Below are 24,240 nucleotides of genomic sequence, written 5' to 3' on the forward strand. Positions count from 1 at the left end.
CTCTTGAGCGGCGCTTAGTCTGGCCCCTCCCTGGGACCACTTCGCCTTGGTAGACCCTACCAGGAGCTGTTAACCCCGGACAACACAGCTCACAGGATCACGGAGACACACAAACCTCTCCACCATGTTAAGGTGGCGATGCTCGGAGGGGAAGTAACCACCAGTAAGTACTTTTACTCTAAGTTCTAGTACAGTTTTGTCATATTTGTTCTTTACCATTTCCATTTTTATGACACTTTTTACTCCATTACGTTTATTTTACAACAGTAGCCCATCCTCCACCCAGCACACAGTGGGAGGGCCCACTCTCTTTATGGGCCCCAGTGCAACCGCCCTGCCTGCACTGTCTATATTAACGCCCCTGGTTTAAACTACCCAGCACTATGTTTAATTAGTAAAATGAGCTCCACCTTTACCTGCTGCAACATTAAAGTGGTAACACATCAATGCATCATTAATTATAATACAATAATAGAACAGTGTCTGAAATGCTGCATAATGATTGCTTTAACTTTTGGTACTTTATAATTGTATGCAAATAATTTCATACTTTTACTCACTGCAGTACAGTGACATTAAATGTTGACTTATTTCTCTTTTCCAAGTTTAAATTCTTTATTTATCATTCATATGCACAACAGCTACTGCACAGGGAAGCAGTCCTATGGATATCTTAAAGAGATAATTAGGATTTTTTTAAGTGAGGTTGTGTGATGTACGTTCACACAGTCAGTGTTTTACGTCAAATTGGAAAGGCCCTATGTCTGTATGAATATCTGTGTCCCTTAATTCCTGAATGACCACTTGTATTTTGTGTTTTATTTTATTTTTACCCCTCATTATTATTTATTTATGCTCTCAAATGTCATATCTTTGTATCACATTTTAATACAGGTTATTTAAATGACACGTCTTTTTAACTAATGTTTTGGGGTTTTTTAAATTCTCTTTTTATCTAGTTATTTCAGGCTCCAGTCAGACAGCTTCATCATACTCAAAGCTTATAGCTCTATCTTTCCCAGGTCTTCTGCAGGACACCTTTACATCAGAAAGTAACATAAAAGTGTGTTTCAGTGTGTAATAAATAATAATAATACCTGTAATATATATAGGTATGAGCACAGAAAAACGAAGACAAAAAAGAAACTGAGCTTCATGACACTCTGATCACTCTAAACACAAGGGTAAAAATAAATAAATAAATGAATGAATAAATAATTAAATAAAATAACTCAGCAGGACATAAATCCAAATGATGGTTGTTTTGTCTCGTCTTAGCCTGTACTTTTAAATTAGTTTTATTTTTATTTTTGTCATCCGTTTTTATCATCTTATTTGTCTCTATCACGAATGTTGAATATTGTCTTTCATGTTGCATACATGAATTGTGCTATATAAAGTTATTATTATTATTATTATTATATAATGTGCCTTTTTGACTATAAATATTTACTTTAATTTAATATTATAACTATTCAAAAACTCTTGAAACAAAAACTTGTAGCCAACACTGAACACGCGGTGTTGTTTTCCTGAACGTTGTTGTTCTTGAACGCCTCCCTGGTTGTGGCTCAGGTTGGGGTGAGGAGGAGGATGTTGTTGTTAGCCTCAGCGATGGAGGAGAACATGCAGTAGCTGCACACACAGTTGGATGTTATAAAGGTATCCATCAGTCCTGTCTCACTATTTAAACTGTATTAAACCACGATGTGTTCGCTGATCTCACTCACGGTTTGGTAACGCAGTCAAACACTGAGTGCATCAGTGGGGTAACGTTGGTGTCGCTGGCTAGCATGCTGTTGCTAGCTTGCTAACCTGCTAGCTAACCACAGCTCATAGTTAACAGTCAAAGTTAATGCTGTTAGAAGTCACAGTTTGTAGATCTGCTGAGCTCTGTGTTTGCTTTTGGATCCAATTTTTACGGAGTCACGAATATCTGCGCTTTAATAGATTAGCATAGAGCAGCTAGCTTCAGCTATGCTAACAACAAACAGTGATTGAAGCTCTGTTAGCTCACAGAGTTGGTTATAAGGTAGTTTTACTTGGTGTTTAAGTGTAAAGTAACAGTTGTTGTTGCAGCTGACTTACTTTGCCTGCTTTAAAGTGTCAGGTGTGATTGTTAAAGAGACTCCAGATGTTCAGATGTGATGATCGACTCCTGCACAGGTTAGCCAGCGGTTAGCATGCTAACTTACCTGTGTTGTTGAGGTGCTTCGGGCAGACATGCTGCTGTTGTCTGTGTCTGCTGATGAACTCTGAGCCTCGAGGCAACATTTTGTGCAAATGTCTCAACTCTTTAAAACTGCAAAGACAACTTGTCCTCTTCAAAGTTTACATGAGGTTTGCTGAAGATGTGCTGATCAAAGATTTTCTAAATGCTCACACATCAAAGTGGAGCTGCACGAAGAGAGATGGACAAACTGATAATCACGATTGTTTTCATCAGCTCTGACACCAAGATAATTTAACATGATTATTTATTGATTTTAGGGACAAACTTCCATCTTGTCCTACATTCAGAAATCTTTGCATCAGAATAAGATTTATAATAAGGTTCTTCAATTCAGTTAAATTCAATTGAACGTCATTTATCCTGAAGGAAATTCTTGTGCCAGAGAATGCTTCAAATTACAGTAACACTAAGTACAGTAACCACAATTTTAACGATTCACAACCACTAACAACCAGTAGGTTCCTCAGGTCAGGGTCACACACTGGGCCCATTTTTAGTACAAAAGAGTAGGGCCTGACCGATATGGATTTTTTAGGGCCGATGCCGATTCCGATATTATGGAATAAAAAAATCTGATAACCGATTAAATTTTTACGTTTTTCAATTTAAAAAACCCTGAAATACCTGCTTTTGATGGCTTGTAGTTCAAACACTGGTTACAAAGATATAAATTGAAGGAAGAACTTTTTACTATTTTTAAAATACTTTTGTTATCAGAAATTGTGTGGAACAAGCAGCATAGGAACAATTTGAACACAGAATAAATCAAAAATATGATGTGCAAAAAGGCAGTAAACCTCTGGGAAATAAAATAATCATGCAAAGTCTATATGAATTAAGAGATTCACATGTATGTTCACAGCACCAGAGTTCTTCTTATTATTGCCAATTTAACAGAGGTAGGTTATAGTGCAAAAAGTAACACAAGGACATAATTTCTAAGTAAAACACCATATTCCCTGCATTTTGTTAGTGATGAAAATATAAGTGTTAACATAGGTGTCAATCGGACAACTTTTGGCTGATTGCCGATTATTCTCTAATGGCTATAATCGGCCGCTTAAATCGGCCAGCCGATAAATCAGTCAGGCCCTACAATAGAGTATTAAATATCTGGCAAAATATACAAATATATAAGTTTAGAAGTGCTTTCAGGGAGCAAAAGCAAAACCCAGTGCCTAATAGAGTAACCGTAGGAGTACGATTAGTACAAGAGTTACTAAAAATGAACTAAAATGGTGTTAAAAGCAGACTGCACCTCATAATCAATGAGACGTAGTATTGCACATGGCTGAGGAAATAATATTACACCACAGTGACGTGACCATGGTATTACAGAATGATATTGGACATAATGTTCTGAAGATACTGAAGAGTAGTGACGTACATCATAAGAAGTAGCAGTGCGCATAATGTAGGTGAATATTATTGTCAGTGTCCTTTGTTTCAGCTCTTCTCGCTACAGGAAGTGGAGGAGTTATACCTATATAACTCTTACATATATCTTCACCTGAATTCAGGGCGTCTACTAGAACCAAAATATAATTAAAAATTTGCCCAAAATGTCGGTTAACTAAAGATAAATACACGGCATCACAGAATGCAACCAAATGAAAACTAGGGATGCACGCTAATATCGGCACGTCATTGATATCAGCTGATGTTGGCTTTAAAATGAACTATTAGAATCAGCTAGCATGTGTTTTCGTATTTTGCACAATGAATGAATATTGCAGACACTGAACTGTATTTCATGTCTCCATCTGCTGGTGGGCAGATGGAGAGTATGCATGTATAATATGATGTTAATTCCACTCCAGGAGAAACTTTATGAGCACTAAATCTAGGTGGGAAAAAGTGGATATATCAGTATCAGTTTTGGTTATCGGCCAAATAAGTTGTAACATATTGTCGTATTGGATATCAGCAAAAAATTCAATGCCGTGCATCCCTAATGAAAACTGTGTTTATGAGTGGAGCATACATTTTACACGTTAATATCACAGTCAGTCAGATTGTGATTAATATTCTATTACTTGTGCAGCCCTACAACAAGCATCTCCCCTGCCCTCTGCCTGTTGGTGTTTTACCCACCAGTCTCTAATATCAGATTAAGTTGGTGTCTCTCACTGCCCTGCCTGCTGCCCCCTAGAGATGCAGTGGCTGCGAGAGAACATGACCCACAGATCTCACTGATTTTATAAATAGCCGCCCCTCTGGTGCTTTGGGAGTGAAGAGAAATGGTGATAGAGGTATTGTGAGGCGCGTCATAATGTCATAAACAGAATATAGGCCCAACTAATGAGGACGATGGGATCTCCAGACTTTACCCAGGTCTTTATTGGACTTAAACTATATTAAACTTCTCTGTTTGACTGATTAATCACCCGATATGGTAAAGATAAGAGTAAGAAGAAACTATTTTTACTCAGTGAAGGCCAACCTTGCAGAAATCTCAGTCTTTTAAGGACTAATCATTTTCCAGCAAGCAAAGTGTTGCACCTCGTTTCTTGTTTGTAAATCAATATCACATAAGTGCCGTGCCGGATGTCGACTGTAGGAAGGTTAGAGTGCCAGCTTTTCTGTTTTGTGATTGCATTTGTCTTTGCTACCAGACAGATTTGAGAGAGAAACGGAACAGTTAAATGACATTATGTTGTCTGACTGCCAATGAGTAGCTTGAAGAGGCTCTGTTTGGCAAAAACAGTGTAGATAAATAAATAACTCTCAGGGTGCAGCTGTCTTTCCACTTCATTCATTGATTTTACTTTGTCTTGAACCAAAACTTTGCCACATGTTCACACTGATTCTAATGTTATGTTTTGCAGTTCAGTTCCCAAAACTTCAACACTAGAGATGGAGAGATGTTTCCTGTTTGTCTCATCTGGGTTTTTGTTTTAATGGTTTGTTTTAGACACCACTAAAGCTCTTACGATGGCAAACTTAAACCCACTTCTTCCAAACTGACATTAGAACAGAAGGAGGTCATGGTCAGATGCATCTTGAGAAGGCAGTGTCAGTGTGGATAAACCCAACAGCCCCACAGGAGTATCTTCACCAGCCTCTGACACGTAGCTGGAGTTACTCTCCCACCCTGTTTGTGAATGTTCAACAAGTCCAGACATAGCTCTGATGCTGCCTCCTGGCCACAGAGTTGCTCCATCAGCAGACTGGAATTAGACCAGTGTCCAGGTTAAACCCTGCTCTGACATGTGGTCTGTGTGGTACCGAGGCATGTTGTTGAATAGTTAGGTGTGGTTGTTTGATGAGACTTGAGCTCCCTGATCTGTGTCGGTTTGATGAGTACAGCTCACTGAACTGTTTTTGATGTCCAACAAAGGTTGAAACAAACTCACCACAACACATTTATTTATATTTGCACGTGATTTAACAGAGCTTTGTTGTCTTGTCCTTTTTAAGCTTTGATTAATGACTCCTTTCTCTTTATTAAATTCTCTTTTATCAACAGTAATGGGCTGATTTCCATTTGTGTTCAAGATGGCGAAAGACAGAAAGTGCATCCTCTGTGAAACAGTCCACACCTCCAAACAGGTAACTCACCCTCAAACACGATTAACGTGATAAATGTGTAAACACAGTATGATGTCATGTGACAGATTGAGGAGCTCAGGCTACATCAGTGCTGGAGTTTCACAAGTTGTTTGACAAAATTAATGTTAACAACTTGTCAGGTAATAAATTCAGCAGTTGTTGTGTAACAGTATGGGTGTAATTTTCATCATGATGCGATATATGAAGTCCTTGCACAATGATACAACATTCGCTGATATCACAGAGTCTGTCATAATACACTTTCAACTCAGTTCAGGGACCTGTGAATAGTATGTCCTGCACAGGTTCATTTTTGAAATCCTGTACCCACCCTTACCCGTAAAGCTCAGTACCAGAACCGACCTGTGACGTGTCATTATGTCTAATTCAAAGCCGCACTCGTTGGTAAAAGTCCTGCGACTCGACCCACACCCGTGATTAAACCCACCCAGGCTCCAGTCACTCACGTTAAGCTGGTTCTCCATTCTTGAATTGGACATCTCTTTGACTGGGTGGTGCAAACATTCAATCACTGCCAGGTTAGGAAACATTCAGCATGCTCCTTCCACCACCATCAAACCTCCAAAGGATCCTTTTTTTTTACCTGTGTCTGTACCCCTGAATTTATATATGTATATATATGTATTTTTAACCGGAACGCAGCTTTTTGTGGGGTACCCCGCTGCAGGACTCTGTGAGACGATATCAATAAAAGTCCTCATTTTCTTTCTCTTGGCTGCTCAGTTACCATTATTTGCCTGGCAAACAGCCCCTAGCTCTGTTTGAATGTTTAGAAAGCAGGTGCGCTTGGATGGAAATGATGACACAGACATGCCATGGCAATTTTAAAACAAAGCGGCACCTTGAAGATGATGATTAACATAATTGTTTTCACTTCACATCAATATTATTGGGTCGTTAATCATTGAATCAGTGTACAGATCCAGATCGATGTATCCTTACACCCTTGATTTACATTTTGTTGGCATTATTTCGTGTTTATGTTCTTAAATGTAGGTTTGTTGTAACAATTTTTAATAACCTCTTGCACACGTCATTTCCACTTTTTCATGAGCTTAAAAGAAAGCCTTATTTTTCATGCCTCTGAGCTGCGACAGCCGTGGCCTGAAGCAGTTTGTTTTTGGATTGTCCGTCTGTATGTACATTTGCTCCATCCTTGTGAACACGATACGCCTCAAGGGAATTTCCTCAGATTTGGCACAAACGTTGACTTGGACTGAGGAATAAACTGATTAGAATTTTGTGGTGGAAGGTTAAAGGTCAAGGTCAGTGTGACCTCACGAAACATATTTTTGTCCACAACTGAAGAATTCATGCACTAACTCTGACCAAACTTGGCACAAATGTCTAACAGGATAAAATAATGAAGGTCAAAAGGTCAAAGGTCAGCTTGACTGTGACATCATCATGTTTTAACGTCATATCTCAGGAACAGAAGGGGAGACATTTGGTCAGATACTGAATTGGTGACTCTAATCTTGAAACTGTGCTGATTGTATAGATCTTCTGTGTGTGAAGCATCCATGTTTTCACTGACATGGATGGAAACTTAAAAACCCCCAAATCCAATGCAGCCAGAAGTAAATTCCCTCTGTTGGGGATCAGTTAAATGTTATCTAACACCTAACTAAACAAGGAGACTTACAGGACATTGACAGGTGTATGGATGCCTTAAAGAACAGCTTTATTTTTCAATGTGTATCTGCAGGAGATGGATGAGCACATGAGGAGTATGCTGCACCACCGCGAGCTGGAGAAGCTCAAAGGCCGGTGAGTTGTTTCTCCAGAAATAAACAGCATGCAGAGACATCATTTAATTCTGTATCATGACTTTAAATTTCACTGATTTTTGCAGAAATACGTTACAAAGACACATTTAGTTTCGCAGATAGTCATAGATAGCACAAGCTCTGGAAGATTTTTAGTGTCAAAATCAGGTCTATAATGCATCTTATTCCACACGCTATTTTGAAATGAATCAGTGATGTCAAGGCAAAATGTTTGACTTTGTATCAAGAGTTTTGTCCAAATGTATTTGGGTCACGATGCACGTGTGCACACGGGCACGTGTTCACAGTTATTGGGCAAGTGGATATGTGGGCAGCTGTCTCAACTGTGGCAAATATATTTAGACACAATCTCTCCGGAACAACAGGCGTGACCGATAGAAGGCAACTGGCTATCCTGTGACTCTCATGTAGATTAGTTAAAGTATGTCGCTGAGAGGGAAGAATCTGGAGAGGAGCAAATGCTGATCAAGGGCTGGAGTTGTTGCTAAGTTACTGGGATTTCGTCTAAACACTGATGTGCAAAGATGGCATCGTTTTAAACTGGGATGGTCGAGTTTTTTGTAAAATAAAAAGGGAGGGAACAGCAGCAAGGGAGAGGAGTTATTAAAGAAAAGTTTCACCAGAGTGCTTGGTGATTTAGAAACAGTGTCCAGGAATGCAGGAACAGGATGGCTGCAGCGTAACTTTAGCTCCAGCTTGATGCAGCTCTATGTGAGGTCCTTTTTCAGGTTGCATTGCTCCCACCTCTGCAGCTGAGAAATAACGTGTGAAATAAATGAAAGTAACACTATCGTACTGATAAAGAGTTTGCCAACTGCACGAGAGGTCAGAAAATGGCAGCATGCCATGACACAGATATGATAGAGAAGTTGAGAAGGAGCCAGCAGAGTCACCGCCCCGATCAGAACCACAGGATGACATACTTGGGAGAGGTTTTGAAGTGGAGGCTTTGAGCAGCTGCACACGGCTCCGGTTACACAGGCTTTGCTTGGGATTGGTCGGCAGGATGCTCAGGCCTGTCCTAATAACACATGCTGGCTCGGAGGGGGGCTGGCTCCTGGCTCTGTGAGAGGAGTGTGAAGTCAAATACACACATCGCCTTGTGTAGAGTCTCAGAGCGCAGCGGTCACCATCATGAGAGGGCACTAGGCTGAGGGCGCTGTGCCTCTCTCCCCTCCGGTGCTGTGCTGCATGGCTGGTTGTGGCTGGATGCTGCCTGGGTCTGGCCTGGCTGCTCCTCCTGCCGTCGCTCTGCCACCTATGGCCTGCTGAAGAAACAGAAAACAAGATCAGGATGATAAAGATTTTAACTTTTTTTTTTAACAAGAGAAAAATTACAAGTTAGCTACCTCCTGATCTGTGACTGATAGAGAATTCGGAAGTTTTCTTTTTAAGGATTGTTGAGTATTCTCCTCTCCTTACTTTATTTTGACTTTGAAGCAACAGAAAGTAGAGCCAGAGTACGTCGCTGAAGGCTCTGCAGGCACAAACAAAACCAGACTAGATCAGAACGATGCCGGAAGGAACCATTGAACGCCCGCTGTCTCCTTCCCTTCCCAGGGACTGCGGACACGAGTGCAGAGTGTGCAAGGTGACGGTGGTGAGCCTGACTGATTATGCCAGCCACATTTCCAGTCCCACGCACAAGCAGAATGTGGAGGCTGTGGAGCAGAAGAATGCTGGGAACGACCGGGACGAGGACTACTTCGACCAGGCTTTGGTGGACCTGATCGAGAAGAGAAAAGAACAGATCAGGTGAGATTGTTGTGCTGCTGAACACTGGTTTTTATGTTAAACTGTGGGAGTAATAAGATGGATAATAAAGTTGTTGTTTTCATAAAAAGCCATTTTCTGTAATGCGTATTTATAGGTGAAAACATAAATTGTGCCAAACAGATTTTCTTTTCAGTACGTAAAATTCATTTTTTAGGGAATTGTTTGCGTTGCAAATACGAGAAATGACACGTTTTTTTGGACATTTTCTAGTAAAACTGAACATATTTCATATTTGTCAACATGACATTTGATCACTGGACCAGACCGCTCGAGATTGCAGTTTCAGAATTCAGCAGTCATTATTTCCGTTACAGTATTTCTCTGATTAACTGTTTAGCACCATTCTATGTTTATTATGTTATGATGATTTGTCCCCATAATATAAATGCAGCTCATAAGTTTGTCGTTTGTCTGTACGTACGCCTTGTATAGTCACATTTCGCTCAGTGCTGCTCACAGGCCTGTTATAGCTGTGGCTGGAGTCGTATGTCAGGATGTAGCTGAAAATAAAAGCATGACCGCCACACAAAGTTCAGACACGAGTTTACTGCCTTCCTACAAATTATAAAACACGACCAGAAACCTTCACTACAGCCCTGTGATGCTCTGAAATCTGGACTATATTATGTAGCTTTTCCTTTGATATATAACTGTGGTTTTCGGATTGTAAAACACAGTGACTCATGCTGTAATACCTCAAAATGCCTTTTGTATTGACCTCACTGTCTCACTGTAAACCTTGGAAAAATGTTTGACTGCAGCAGTTGAGAAAGTTAGATATGTGTCCAGGCAAACACATTCAGCTGTCTGCTTGTCACGTGTCAGATCTTTCCTCTCTGCAGCTCAGTGCTGAAGGTCACACTGCGATCTGATCCCTGACACCGGACAGCAGTGGGTCAAGAGATGCAGTTGCCAGAGAGATGTTTTTTTTAAACAGATTCCAGTTAATCTGAAATACATTGGCCTCAAGCATTGCAGCAAATGAGCCTTAAACCTGCATATTTTTGCCCATCTGGGGGCAGCAGAAACAAACAGTATACACAGCTTTGACATTTTATATCCACTTTGAATGTGGTAATTAACCGTTTCAGCATCTGTCCATTGATTCATGAAAACAGCTGGCTGTTGCAGCTGGAAACAATACTGTCGAGAGTGGTGAGAGTCAAAATCAACCCCAAAATCAAAACTATGTATTTCTCATCTTACCTGTAGTGCTATGTATCAATCTAGATAGTGAGTGAGTTGCAGAGTGTTGGAGATATCAGCTGTAGAGATGTCTGCCTTCTCTTCAGAATAATGGAAGTAGATGTCACTCAGCTTGTGGAGCTCAAAACGCCAAAAAATACATTTGAAAAACTCAACATCAGTGTCTCTTTCCAGAAATCATGGCCTGGTTACGCAAAATAATCTGTTGTGAACAGATTGATTTAGGAACTATTTTCTTTGTACCAAACTACACCTGCCAACTGTATCACTGCGCAGAAGGAAGTGTGCATCTACTGCTAGCACCACTGAGCTAGCTAACGTTACAGCTCAGCTAAAGAGGATGCCATTAGTGTTTACAGCTCGCACTGTCATGTGCACAAGCCTTTCGTCCATGAGAAGGTGTGCACTTCGTTTTGCACAGTGACATGGTTTTGGGAAAAAAAGATATGATATAAATCAGATTGAAGAAATATGTTGATATCTGTTTTTTGTTTGTAGAAAAGAGAAGGAGGCCGCTGCTGCAAAGCTGGCAAAAGAAGAAGAGGATCGTCGGAGAAAGGAGGAGTTTCAGCAGAGGTTAAAGGACGCTAAGGAGCGTTACCGGCTGGAGTGTGCCTGGAAGCAGCAGTCGCAGGGGTTCGGTGGATTCAGTCACCACAGAACTTGGTACAGGAGCAACCAGTATAATACCAATGCAGAGGAGGCACAACCCTGGCAGCACAGTAGACAGGGAAAGAGCGCCACGTGGCACGCTCAGGAGCCTCCCAACCTCCAGAAATGGGCGTCTGGAGAGATCGCTGGTGGAAGCTTGCACAGCCAGGAAGGTTTGGGCAACAAGCAGTGGGATCAGGGTGCGTTTTCTGGTAATCAGCGAAGTCGACTGCCTTGGCTCAGCAATGGAGGCAGCAGTAATGGAGTCTACGGTCGGAACAATATCTCCCAGAGCCCACAAAGGGGCCGACCCTTGAGCCTTTTGGGGTCATATCCGCCTCCACCTAGTTTTTTTGCCCGGGCTCTGAACCAGTTTCAGAATCCAAGCAGTGACCAGGGCGGTCAGCTGGGTGATGGGCGTCAGAATGGGGAGGGACAAACAGCAGAACCTGATAACAACAGTAGTAAGTGCTCCAAGCCGTTTGGTAGTAATCCAAAGCTGGACAAAGCCTGTCGCTGGTCACCCTATCCGGTCACAAAGGGGTTTGAAGCTGTTCCCCATAAAGATCTCAACCCAAACCCATCAGAGAAGTACCCCAAAGTCCCCAAAGGCCAAGACAATGCCCGGGAAACCAGTGCTGTTAACAGACAGTCCAGACCTGAACAGAAACGAGGGCAGCTCACAGCGAGTGGACAAAGTGTTGAAGAGAAAGGGAGACATAAAACAAACCCCAAAACCAAACCTAGAGATCAGAGCAGCAGCAGCAGCAGTAGAAGCAGCAGTGCACAGAGAGATGGCCACCAGAACGCCGCATCTGGTCCCTCCAATCAAAAGGCAAATAAGCCGTCGCTGCATAAAGATTGGAAGATGTCCTCACTTCCTGGTCTCAGCAGTGCTCAACTCAGCAAGGCCTCCAGTCAAGCACAATCAAAATCAGCTCCAAAGCAGAGTGGACTCAGTTCCCAGCTGTCGGCTGTTGGGCCACTTCAGTCGAGGCAAGAACGGCAGCTCCAGGAAACGTTCAGGAAAGCCCGACAGGCTGTGTTAGAAAAGAGGAGCTCGTTGGATAGTTTGAGAAACAAAAGTATGGAGATGACGCTGCACATCGTGGAGGAGCAGCAGAGGGATCAGAGTCAGGTTGGAGTGAACAAAGAAAACAGGCAGAACGCAGCTAAACCAAATCTGCCTGATTTAGTCAGACCAGAAAAGCAATCATCAGACAGCAGCCAGTTTCTCCAATCATTGCAAGTGAGCACCTCTACAATGGAGAGCTCAGAGCCTGCAGCCTTGAGCCGGGAAGATGAAGAGGGTCAGAGGAGAGCGGAGAAGGAAACGTGCCCTGTGGCCGGCGATGAAGCCATGCAGGCTGTAGAAGCAGGGCAGAGCTCAGAGAGCGACACCTCCAGAAGTGGTGAAGCTCAGACGGTCTCGGGTTCAAACACGTCAAGTCTGTCTAAACTTGATCTGCCTCCCGTCCTGAAACGTGACCTGACCAAACACATCAGCTCCAAGAGCAAAACCGGTGGCCACGAGCCCAACCTGAACATTGCCAGACGGGTGCGAAACCTGAGCGAGTCGCGAAGGAGTGACACAGAAAAGGACTCGGGGCTCAAACCGACTGTGCGTCAGCTCATCAGCTCATCTGGGTCTCGCCGCAATGTGAACTGGGAACAGGTGTACCAGGAGGTCAGGAAGAAGCAAGACAAAGGGAAAGGCATGCCAAGGTGAGTTCTTGATTGCACATTTAGAGTTTGATGCATTCTTTTCTTGTTACTTTAAGCTCATGTTGTGTCCTGTATGTGCTCCAGGTTTGGGATAGAGATGGTGCCGATCGACCAGGAGGACCAGAGCCAGGAGGAGGACGACATTCCCCTCCTTGAGGGTTTCCAGTGGGAGTCGTTGACGGACATCTCCGCCTCCCGAAAACGCTCCTTATCAGAGAGCAGCGTCGCCCCTGCGTCCTCTCACTCCCTGTTTACATCCTTCATGTCGAAGGAGACGCCACAGAGGGAAGCCCTCAGCTCAGAGCAGCAGGGATCCTCTGTTTCTCCTGACACCATGTCCACTCAAGGGAACAAAGACAGTCAGCGTCAGCAAGAGGTGGAGCAGATGCTCGGTCAGCTTGAAACTAAAGCACAGAAGCAGCCAGAGAAGTTAACGTCAGCGACAGTGAAGGCCCTGCAGCGGTCTGATTCGGTGCTCGGGGACAGCAGTTCAGGGACAGAGATGTACGACGGCCAGGGGACAGGAAAGAGGCGAAGAGCTGCTGGGGTGAGTAAAGGAAGTAAAAGGAAACTCCAACCGATTTTATGTATTAAAAATCAGGCCCCCAGGAAGTGCACCAAGCTTTGAAGCCAATTTTCATAGTGGCCAAACAGTGGTACTACAATTTCTGGGGTCTGTCACTTGATGCCATTGGGCCCAAAAAGACTTTTCCCATTGACTTACATTTGGAAAGAGACATCTATAAATCAATGGATACATTTTTTCTCACTCCTCTGCTTGAGGCTAGCAACTCAAGGCTACATTTCAAGCATATTATCTTAATCTCCTACCAAACCATCAGTGTTTGTATTGCATTGTGGGTATTGTAGGCTCCAGGTTTTTATAAGGAAAAAGAATGCATGCCATAAAGAAGATGATATCTCTGGTCCTGCAGCATCGATTTTTATACTTAAAAAGTCCATAACCGGTGTTACAGTGGTGCAATGCTACATAAATACAAAGAAGCAGATCATAACTCTTCGCTTTCTCCCTGTAGGACGTTCCAAGTGCAGAGACGTCTTGTTTGGAACACAATAACAAAAGGAGGAAAGTCAAATCCAAAAAGGGTTCGTATCCACGATTTCTGTTGCATTAATTAAACGAACATGTAAACAAGTAAACTGTATTGCTTCCAGTTTAAGAGTGAAATGTCCTAGTTTTTTCTGTGCTATATTGTCTCTGACAGCATGAAACTCTGAGTTGTGCTTCCGATGTTTCATGAATATGTTTTGGTGCCTCTGTGCAGAGCGGTTACAGATCGACCAGCTGCTGGCTGTGTCTCTGCGGGAGGAAGAGCTGAGTCGCTCCCTGCAGACTGTGGACAGCAGCCTGATCCAGGCCCGTGCTGCGCTGGAGGCCGCCTACCTGGAGGTGCAGCGTCTCATGGTGCTCAAACAGCAGGTAAAAAGAAAATCATAGAAGCACCTATGTGCCCAACCTTTAATTTAAATTAAATTAAATTAAAAATGTGTCTCTTAACTTTTGCTGTTGACAAACAACAGACAAACAGTCTTGAAGGGCACCTGTATAAACTGTGTGGAGTGAGCCTCTTCACTCAGAGTACATATGTAACCTGTTATTAGCGTGTATGTGTGTGTGTAAGACCACATGACAGTGCTTTTCATGTCGTGTTCCTAAGCCAGTATTATATATTAGCCCTTACAAGCAGAAGTATTCACTTTCTGATGGCTCTTGTATGATTTCATCTTCTTTGTCTCAGATGACCGGAGAGATGAGCACGCTGAGAAACAAACGCATAGAGTTACTAAAAGGGATGCAAGGTAAGGACTCTTACTGGTCTTACTGGTCTTGAGGCCCAGACAAACCAAACTGACATTAAAAGAAGTAGTGACGACAAAGGCTGACTGTTGTGTCACCTGCCGTCGCCTTTGTCTCAGCCCCAAATGTTGCACTTGAACACACTAGGAAGACACCAGCCAACAGCCAACATCCTGCACCTGGGTGACAGGAAACAGCTCTCCATATCAGCAGGCGGTGGTAGTCTGTATTCGTCATTCAGAAAGGGAAACTGGAGGATTGACAGGACAAAGCAACAGGTCGCTCGTTAGCCAGTTAGCCAGCAGCCGACTGTGAAAATGAAAAGATATTTTTGAGTGCGTTAAATGTAGAAAAACTTAGTACCAGTGACTATATTGCAGGTCAGAGCTATTACAATTTAAACAAGCTATAGGAACTAATTCATATTAGAACCAATGAGTTGTTATTGTAGTTGTCATAGCACTTATACTGGATGATTTTAGGCTCTCAAAATACTGAAATAAACGGTGTAATTAAGTTTGTGTTGTGTGGTTTTTACAGCAGGTAGTATGGACGAAGCACCTCCGTTCAAACTGAAAGAAGAAAAGATGGATACAGTAGAAGCTGAGTCGTACATGCCCTCCTCCGTTCTGCTCTCCCCTGTCACTGACACCGCTGTTCCTGCTGCTGCTGCCCTGAGTCCAGGTCTTCCTGCGGAGCGCGCCTCTCCTCCCTCCCCTCCCTCCTCCAGCCTTCCCTTCATGCCTATAGTCATCAAGCAGGAGCCTCAGTCTCCTGTCCACGTCAGCTCAGAGATGGATCCTGTGGACAGTATAACCCACTGTGCTCACAGCACCACTCCAGAGCTGCCTGCTGCTCCTGCTGCAGCCTCTCCACCAGGTAACATCATACAGAACGTTTCTGCAAATGTTTTCATGCAATACAGTTATCTGACAAGAAACATAATGATGTGCCAGTAAAATGCAGTATCTAGAAAATGTGGATGTAAACGTTGCTGACTTAGAAATATCCCAAAAAAAGGTTCATGAGGAACGTTTAGACCGCCTGGTCCTAGATCAGGGAAAGTGTTCAGAAATCTGACTTTATGGCACATAGTAATAGACAACCATGCGTTTTACCTGCCAGATTTACTTAGTTAGACATGTAACTCAAGGGAAAATGGAGAAAGTTCCTAAAAATGTCCTCAGTTTCTGCTCATGTCAGTTGAATTTGCAGTGTTCTGATTATCCAGGTGTTTTTCAAACTCTTGCAGATCCTGTCCTTAATTTCCAGCCGTCTCCTGACAGAAAGTCGGAGCCGTACCAAACTAACACAGAACATAACTGGGAGAACTTAAACGAGCCTGCAGACAGCAAAGAGAGTTTGTCAGGACTGGTCGAGTCGACAGAAAAGGCCATACAGGCAACAAGGAGCTGCCTCGCCTCTTTGCCCGACTTCAAACCTCCTGTGAAGCTTCTCTCACCCAGCAGGGGGGGCTCTGAGGTGGGCAGTGTTGGTGACTGTGCAGCCTTTGAGCCTCCGTCGCTCCTCAATGCGCCCACCTCTCCATCTGAACGTGGGAAGCGCGTGAGGAAGCTGAAGAAGAGGAAGGTGCTGAAGAAGGCCCAAGGGACGGAGCAGCCTGAGAGCAGCGACACCGAGATAGACGGAGAGGCCTTGAGGCCGAGGTGGCTTCGACCTCGCAGGAGACCCAGTGGAAGCTCTCAGGTCAGCACCTCCACTCCGCCCTTAGAGGAAAGAGAGGGTGACGTGAACATGGAGGGCGGTGAGGAGGCCTCTGAGAGGCTGTTTGCAGACATCAGACCTGAGACAGAGGATTCCAAGTCCCCCAAACACATGGTGGAGCTCCCCCAGGTGGCCCCTGCTGAACCTACGATGAACTTGGATTCAGAGGAGAGCATGGAGGTCACTGCACCTTGTCAGCAGCCCCACACAGACGCCCTGGTTCCAGCTTCCCCTCCGGCCCAGGTCCCTGACTCCTCCAGACCTGAACCACAGAGCCTGGCCTGCAACGAGGTCACCTCCACCAGTGACATGGACGTGTGTCGATCCTCAGAGAGGTCAGACTCTTTACCTTGGAAACAATTTCAGCTCACAGTCCACTTATTTGCCTATTCTGGAGCTTTCAACCGAATCACTCATAATCTTTAAAAGTCAGAGCATCTACAGTTCGATGGTCACTGTGCAAACTCAATCTGCTGATGAGGACTGTGTGATTCACTCAAAAGCTCCAGAACGAAAGATTCATGGTAGCTGACATTCTGTCAGAACTTCACACTGCTTTTATTTGTCTTTTGCCTCAGCTAATGACCCACTATGATCTTTTGTATGGAGTCTAAATACAGATACTTTTATTCACAATTAAACCCAAACTAAAATCCCTCATCATTTCCTCCTTCTCTCCCCTCAGTGACATGCCGTTCCCCATCACATTGCCCAAGACAGTGAAGACCTCATCAGGTGAGTTCACCTCTGGAGGGCTGTTTGTGTTATAAAGTGTGATACTTAAAGAGAACCAGCGCGTACGACATGGTGTTCGTCCATTTGGAAATTGTTTAATTATGTGGATAATGGCACACATTTTAGACAGTCTCTCCTGGAAGACATTCGTAGTTTTGCACTCATTTGTTCACATTAATAGTGACAGAAATAATTATGGGAAAATGAAAAAGAGAGCTGGAGGGAGAAGTTAAAACCCAACTCAATCACTTCAACACACTCCATGCTGTGAGCCTCCATGTTTGAATACATATCCCAACTATAAAATCACACCAGCCTCTGAGCCGCCAGAATTAGACATGCCTTCCTCCTGGAGCAGGTTAAAATAGACTCTCTGAGTGCCCAAATTACTTTTTATGGGCACGATATTCATAGAGCTGTTAGTTGTGACGCTGTGTGAGCCTGATGATTGGGTGATGAACGGACACAGCTTTCTCAGAATGTGTATATTTAACCTGAGGTACACTGAACGCTGCTTTAAAGGATCATTCAGAGAAAAACGTACAAAACCCACACTTAGGAAATGATCTGGAGGACGTGTATTAGATTTGAGTAAATGATTTAAATTAGATTAAAACAAGCACCGTATATGACCTTGCTGAATCGTAACCTCAGTGTTGTGATACATATCGTCAGATTCTTGCCTTAATTTTAAGTTAATGGCATTTCTGCAAACTGCTCTTCATCCCTGTGTTTCCCAGATGCGTGCTCTGACCACGGTGAGGATGATTTACCCACCGAGGGTGTGTTCGAGGGCCATCAGGAGGCGGTGAACGCCATGCAGATCTACAATGGGCTGCTGTACACGTGTTCAGGAGACCGCACCGTCAGAGCCTTCGACCTGGTGGTGGGTGTCGAATTTCTGCTGCTGTTTGTCACGATGTTGGGATTTTTTTATTAAGTTCTTATTTTCTGCGGGCGCAGGAAAACAAACATGTTCTGTCTTGTTGTTGCAGAGCCATAAATGTGTTGGTGTGTTTGAGGGTCACAGCTCCAAAGTGAGCTGCCTGCTGGTGTCCACGGCTCCCAGTCTGCATCATCGCCTTTATTCTGGTTCCAGTGACCAGACCATCTGCTGCTACAGCCTCAAGGTGAAGACACACATCTTCTTTCACGCATTAATCACATTAACAATGGATACTTTTTGCAGCACTTAATGAATATTTAGTCATTCACTGGTCAGATACACATTATAGGTTTGTTAAGTAATGCATTATGTTTTTGTCTTTATTGTGCTGGTTGTTATCAACTCTACTATTGACCTTGATTTGAATTCAGTGGGAACAGTAGAAGAGTATCAGAAGTTGTTTTTCTTCTCTCCACATGTATAAAAATGTATAATTAGGATAATATTTTAAACAGCATTCACTTTCTTTTCAATGACTGCTTCAGTTCACACATTTCTTTCTGGATTCTGACGCTTAGTTGATGTCGTTTTATCGTCCACAGACACGAGAGCTGGAGCAGCAGTTCTCTCTGTCAGACCGAGTCCTCTGCCTCCATAGTCGGTGGAAGATTTTGTACGCTGGTCTGGCAAACGGCACAGTGGTGACCTTTAACCTCAAGGTGAGCCATGTGGTGTGCACAGAATATACATTGAGCAGTTAAAAAGGTCTGCTCTGCCTTTACTCCCTCTGTCCCAGCTGTCGGTGGTGTAGTTTTGGGGCCAAGTGGTGTCTCTCCTCTTAATCCAGAGACACCCACCTGCCTGTTGGGCAGCGTTAGTGAGGGCTTTGACGGCCTGACGTTGAGCCTGGCCTCGAATTCTCATGTCCTTTAGCAGCCTTGTTGATTTACCCACGAAGCCTCTGCAGCCAACTTTAACTGGGCAAACCTTCGCTTTCCAGCCACGTTGCTCAAAGCTGGCTGCCAGCTTGGTGTACTTAAGGCTCTTGGATTTGTAGGCCTCCTTCACAGCATCCTCTGAGGGCACAGTGAGCTCAGTGATGTAGATGAGGAGTGAGGAGGACCAAGTACAAGGTCTGGTCTGGGGTTAGCAGAGGCGATCTCAAATGGAAAGCATAGCTGCTGATTCAGATCAGCCAGTCTCGTGCCCCTCCCAGCTGGCTGATGTCTGATTTTACCGTACAGGCTTTGGATTGATTTGCACCTTTGCACACAAACTGTCTTGTAAGTGTGGGATGGAAAGATGGAGGAGATGGAGCATTGATGGGTGTCCGTCTGGTCTCCAGGGCAGCTACTAGACCTGCAAATTAATCGATAATGAAATCAAGCGTTAGTTGCAGACCTAATATGAACCATCACAGACCAGGTGTCACATGAGCAGCAACAGTGTGCTGCAGTATGTGCTTGTTACTTAATATAACCATCTGAAGGAAATATTTTCACACATTTAGTTTTTGCAGGAACTGGGAAAAAAACTCAAATGCATCATGTCAGAAAATGTATTTAACAGCTTTTCAGGAGAAAAGTTGGAAACACGTGACGGTCTATTTTGCATTCTTTGTTTAGACAAACAAGCAGATGGACGTGTTCGAGTGTCACGGGCCGCGAGCCGTGAGCTGTCTGGCCTCGTCGCAGGAGGGAGCCCGGAGGATCCTGCTGGTCGGCTCCTACGACAGCACCATCAGTGTGAGGGACGCCAAGAGCGGCCTGCTGCTGCGCACGCTGGAGGGACACACCAAAACTGTCCTCTGCATGAAGGTAACTGAGCTTCAACACTGAGACTACGTAGCTGTTGGAGTCTGTTTCAGCAGTGGAATGCACAGAAACAAACAGAGGAATTTAAAAAATGTTCATCTTGTAGGGAGTTTTAAACTTTTCTGTCAGAGTGACTTTAATTTGTGGTTGTGTGTGTGTGTGTCTCTCAGGTGGTCAATGACCTGGTGTTCAGTGGCTCCAGTGATCAGTGTGTCTACGCACACAACATCCATGTGAGTCCTCCTGTTTATCTCTTCATACACAAGAAGATTTGATGTGACAGTGTTACATCTTTATACTTCCTTCTTGAATGTAAAGGCCTTCTCCACAGCGCAGTGAAATCACAACCTATAATGTCTAATAAATGTACATCACACTTTATTTCCTGTGCCTCTCGTACAGACCGGAGAGCTGGTGCGGGTCTATAAGGGCCACAGTCACGCTGTCACTGTCGTGTCCGTCCTGGGGAAGGTGATGGTGACGGCTTGTCTGGACAAACTGGTCCGCGTCTACGATCTACAGGTCTGCATCCTTAAACCATCTCTGTCTTTTAAATGTATCTGTCTGTTAGCCACTCTGCCCTCTGAGCACACTGAGGATTTCTAAATAAAGTTTATTGCAAGTAAAAGGACAGTGTGCACGAATTCTCTCTCCTCCTGACTGTGCACTTTTCCTCATAAGCACCTCTCCCACATCTCCTGTTAGGCTGTACTCTCAATAAAGGGAAAATGCCCAAAAAATAATCTTAAAAAAAAAAAACCAAACCTGTTTTGTCTCCACAGTCTCACGACCAGCTGCAGGTTTATGGGGGACACAAGGACATGGTGATGTGTATGGCTGTCCACAAGAACATGGTGAGAGTCCTACTGATTGAAACTTAACAAGGAAAATATGTTAAAACACTGATTAGAGACATCACTGATCCTAACTGTAACCTGCTGGAGAATAAACTGATTTGATTGGCTCTCAAGCAGGATGATGATGGCCACAGTCATGTTTCATGTCACCTTTAATTAGTTGATATGTCTTTAACATATGATCTATACATGGTTTTTGGTATTTGGAAAACATGAGCCTAAAGTTTAGATCTTAACAGATTATTAATGTTCATTTTGTGTTTCAGATCTACACAGGTTGTTACGACGGCAGTGTGCAGGCTGTCAAGCTGAACCTGATGCAGAACTACCGCTGCTGGGTAAGATGAGGGACGGGGAGCAGAGCTGAGAGGTGGAGGGATGAGTTTATTCAGACGATGTGAGACTGTGATGTATTTAGGCAGCTGTGACACCAGAACACAAGAAGATTCAGGAGACGTTAACATAACTAATTAACAAATCTTGATGTTCAAATTTCATGTTTCAGATTGTAAAACATTTTTTCTGCCTCCAAACTCACCACAAAGCTTGAGAGAGTCAGAGCTAACAAGCACGTTGAATTTGGTTATCAACTCTTTGTTATCCCAGACTTCCTTCTTTAGACTCTGTTAATCATGTAATAGGGAGCGTTTGACTCCACTACCAGGTGAGCCGTGCACGTGATGTTGCCAGGTTAAAAAAGAGCCACCAGCTGTCTGGTGTTTAAAAGAGTATTAACCAAGTTTGAATGTGGACTCTCTTCATAATGTGTCAGTAAAAACGTTCCTGCAGCTGTGAGGGCTCTCTGGTCATTAGTGATTAACGATGTTGTTGTGTCGACAGTGGCACGGCTGTTCGCTGGTGTTCGGGATGATGGAGCATCTGCAGCAGCACCTGATCAACGACCACACCAGTACCAACTCCCAGACGCTTAAATGCCGCTGGAAAAACTGTGAAGAGTTTTTCTGTGCACGCAACAGCTCCAAGCAGGTATAAAAAAACAACACACAATTTAATGTGTTTTCAGTTTGTAGATCAGTGGAAAAAAAATCGTTTTATCACACTGGACAGTCGGAAAATCATTATCATGTTTGTGTGTTTCAGGGGATGCTGGTGCACATGAGGAAACACACTGAGGAGGAGATTGAACTGGAGCCTTAAGGGCTGGTGGTGGGAACGCCGTTTCTCCCCGAGCCCTCCTCCCTGTCCTGCTTCCTTTAACCCCCCTCCCCACTGTTAACCTCCCATATTGGGGGGGATGTTCTTGGGACCCACTTCTTTTAGCAGCGCTCCTGTTGAGCCTGACGAGTGGCGTCTGACGACTCCATCCTTTATGTTCCGTGTTGGAATCCAACCATAATACAATCATTAATGGAGGGTTGGTTGTGCTGTCATTTCTTTTTTTACGCTCTACAGAAACACGCCTTCCTCTCTCTCTGTCTGTCCGTCTGACCACTGCAGTTCCTCTTTTCACTGACCAAAGTACGACACACACGTGACTTTTTGTTTATTGAAGAAGCTTCAGCGTTGCCGGTATCAGAGGGCTTTGTTCCGCTTTTCTGTCCAAACTGCAACAGATCCCGATAATCGTCTTCCAGACTGGTCGGCGACAGTATGGCATGGGCTCAGAGATGTTTTTATTGTTGTTGTGCAGTTGTGATGTGTCATGTTGAGCAACCTGTTTATTCATTATTCAGTCAAAGTTAACTTTTTGTTTCTGATGGGGACGAGTGATTTAAAGTCTCCCAGCCGCGTTTTAGTTCGACGGTGTGGTTATTTGTTTTGAAGACGTTGAAGTGACACAAATTCATTTATTTTCAGTTTGATTTTTTTTTCTTTGTTTCAGTAAAAACAAATTTTAACATTTTTTTTGTTTTGTTTTGTTTGAAAATTAGGATCTTTTTTATTTTATTTTATTTTTTTTGTCTGTGGTTGTTGCTCAGTGATAATAAGGCGTTGAGGGACTTTGGTGCAGTGTGTGTGACTCGGCCTGAAGTTGCCATTTAAGAATTTACATTTGCAGTGATAACAGATCCAAGACGTGGTGGTGACGGTGGTGTGTTCGTTCCTACATGTGTGTATCTGTGTGGGTTTATTCTTCCTGAGAGTCAAGAGTGGTTTAACCCTGTTTTCCATGAGTGACATAATGTTTTTATGACACAGTGATGTTGTTTTTTTTGGGGAATTTATTTAATATTTGGAGCATCGAGCAGAAGGCAGAGGTATTTTCCACAGTGCAGATCGTTTTCTAAAGAAGTGTGGAGGTGAAGGATGTTTCGAGGAGGTGTTTGATGGAGGAGCGTGAAGGGAAGAATTAGGATTCATCTCCCATGCCATAACCTCAAGTTTGTAACACAATACCACTTTTTAAAAAGGCATATTCAACCCGTTTTAAGCCCACGCTCTCTTCGGCAGACTTTGGTGTGTGGTTACCGCTCTTGTGGTAGCTGAGGGGTTAATGTGACGTTCTCACAGCTGCCATCTTCCAAACTCGCCTCATGCGCTCGTTATTTATGTCTGAGAAAAGCGTGCAGCTCACCTCTTACCTGGCATTCCTGAGTTTCTTCAAGTTTTTCAGTTGTTGTCAAAGTTATGAAGAGATATTTTTTAAGAAAGTGCAATCTAAAACATTGTTATTAATAATAATAAAGAAAATGGTGCAACATCATTAAACAGTTGTCTGTGTTTTTTTTTAATGGTGCTTTTGATTTTAAAGCTCCAGATACGTTGATAGAAATGGAATATAATATAATAAATATATTTTCTTTAGTGTATAATTGCCTGAAAATAAAAATCACCGTTTATATCTCCATAGGGAGCCATGTTTGTACAGTACCCCAGAAAGGACAAACCAAACACTGGCCCTAGATAGTGACATTCACATTTTTGCATCAGCTGCTGCAGCTAGCAGCCCCGCTGCAATGAGAGGCTTCAGAAAACATTGATTTTTCTGCCTCCGTGCCAGCGATAGCCGTGTTAGGTTTTTAGTTGTCTGTCCGTCTGATTCTTGTAGACACGATATCTCAAGAATGCCTTGAGGGAATTTATTCAAATTTGGCACAAATGTATTCTTGGACTCAAGAATGAACTGATTAGAATTTGGTGGTCATAGGTCAAGGTTCTGTTACCTCATCCGTCTCTTTCTTGTGAACATACCTCAAGAACACCTTGAGAAAATTTCTTTAAATTTGGCACAAACATCCACTTGGACTTAATGATGAAGAGATTGGACTTAAGTGGACTGATCAGAATGCAAGGTTACCGTGACCTCGTCTGTCGCTTTCTTGTCAACATGATATCTCAAAAACACCTGGAGGGAATTTCCTCAAATTTAGCACAAACGTCCACATAGCCTTAAGGATGAACTGATTAGATTTTAGTGGTCAGAGATCAAAGGTCACTGTGACCTTGCATTCGTCTCATTTCGTGAACTTGATAACTCAAGAAGGCCTT

The 24,240-nt window shown here is 43.4% G+C and overlaps 1 protein-coding gene across 1 annotated transcript; it reads left to right on the forward strand.

Annotated features, from left to right (window-relative positions):
* Nucleotides 1-1,556: 1,556 nt before the first annotated feature.
* znf106a (zinc finger protein 106a) lies at nt 1,557-23,460 on the forward strand. Its single transcript, XM_049596074.1, has 22 exons — nt 1,557-1,662; nt 5,703-5,785; nt 7,515-7,576; nt 9,157-9,351; nt 11,077-12,954; nt 13,039-13,501; nt 13,992-14,061; nt 14,241-14,395; nt 14,715-14,775; nt 15,314-15,652; nt 16,026-16,833; nt 17,184-17,233; nt 17,974-18,119; nt 18,229-18,363; nt 18,722-18,838; nt 19,745-19,936; nt 20,104-20,166; nt 20,336-20,455; nt 20,716-20,787; nt 21,057-21,128; nt 21,631-21,777; nt 21,892-23,460. The coding sequence occupies exons 2-22, from the start codon at nt 5,732-5,734 to the stop codon at nt 21,946-21,948; spliced, it is 5,256 nt and encodes a 1,751-aa protein (XP_049452031.1). The 5' UTR covers nt 1,557-1,662; nt 5,703-5,731; the 3' UTR covers nt 21,949-23,460.
* Nucleotides 23,461-24,240: the final 780 nt, after the last annotated feature.

This window comes from Epinephelus fuscoguttatus, linkage group LG14 (assembly GCF_011397635.1).
Source record: "Epinephelus fuscoguttatus linkage group LG14, E.fuscoguttatus.final_Chr_v1".
Classification (NCBI taxonomy): Eukaryota; Metazoa; Chordata; class Actinopteri; order Perciformes; family Serranidae; genus Epinephelus; species Epinephelus fuscoguttatus.

Bases quoted from the DNA above. Each gene is read 5' to 3' on its own strand.
- znf106a (XM_049596074.1), top strand. From the start codon at position 5,732: ATGGCGAAAGACAGAAAGTGCATCCTCTGTGAAACAGTCCACACCTCC. The intron at 12,955-13,038 runs GTGAGTTCTTGA...TATGTGCTCCAG, and splicing joins AAAGGGAAAGGCATGCCAAG to GTTTGGGATAGAGATGGTGC. The intron at 18,364-18,721 runs GTGAAGACACAC...TATCGTCCACAG, and splicing joins TCTGCTGCTACAGCCTCAAG to ACACGAGAGCTGGAGCAGCA.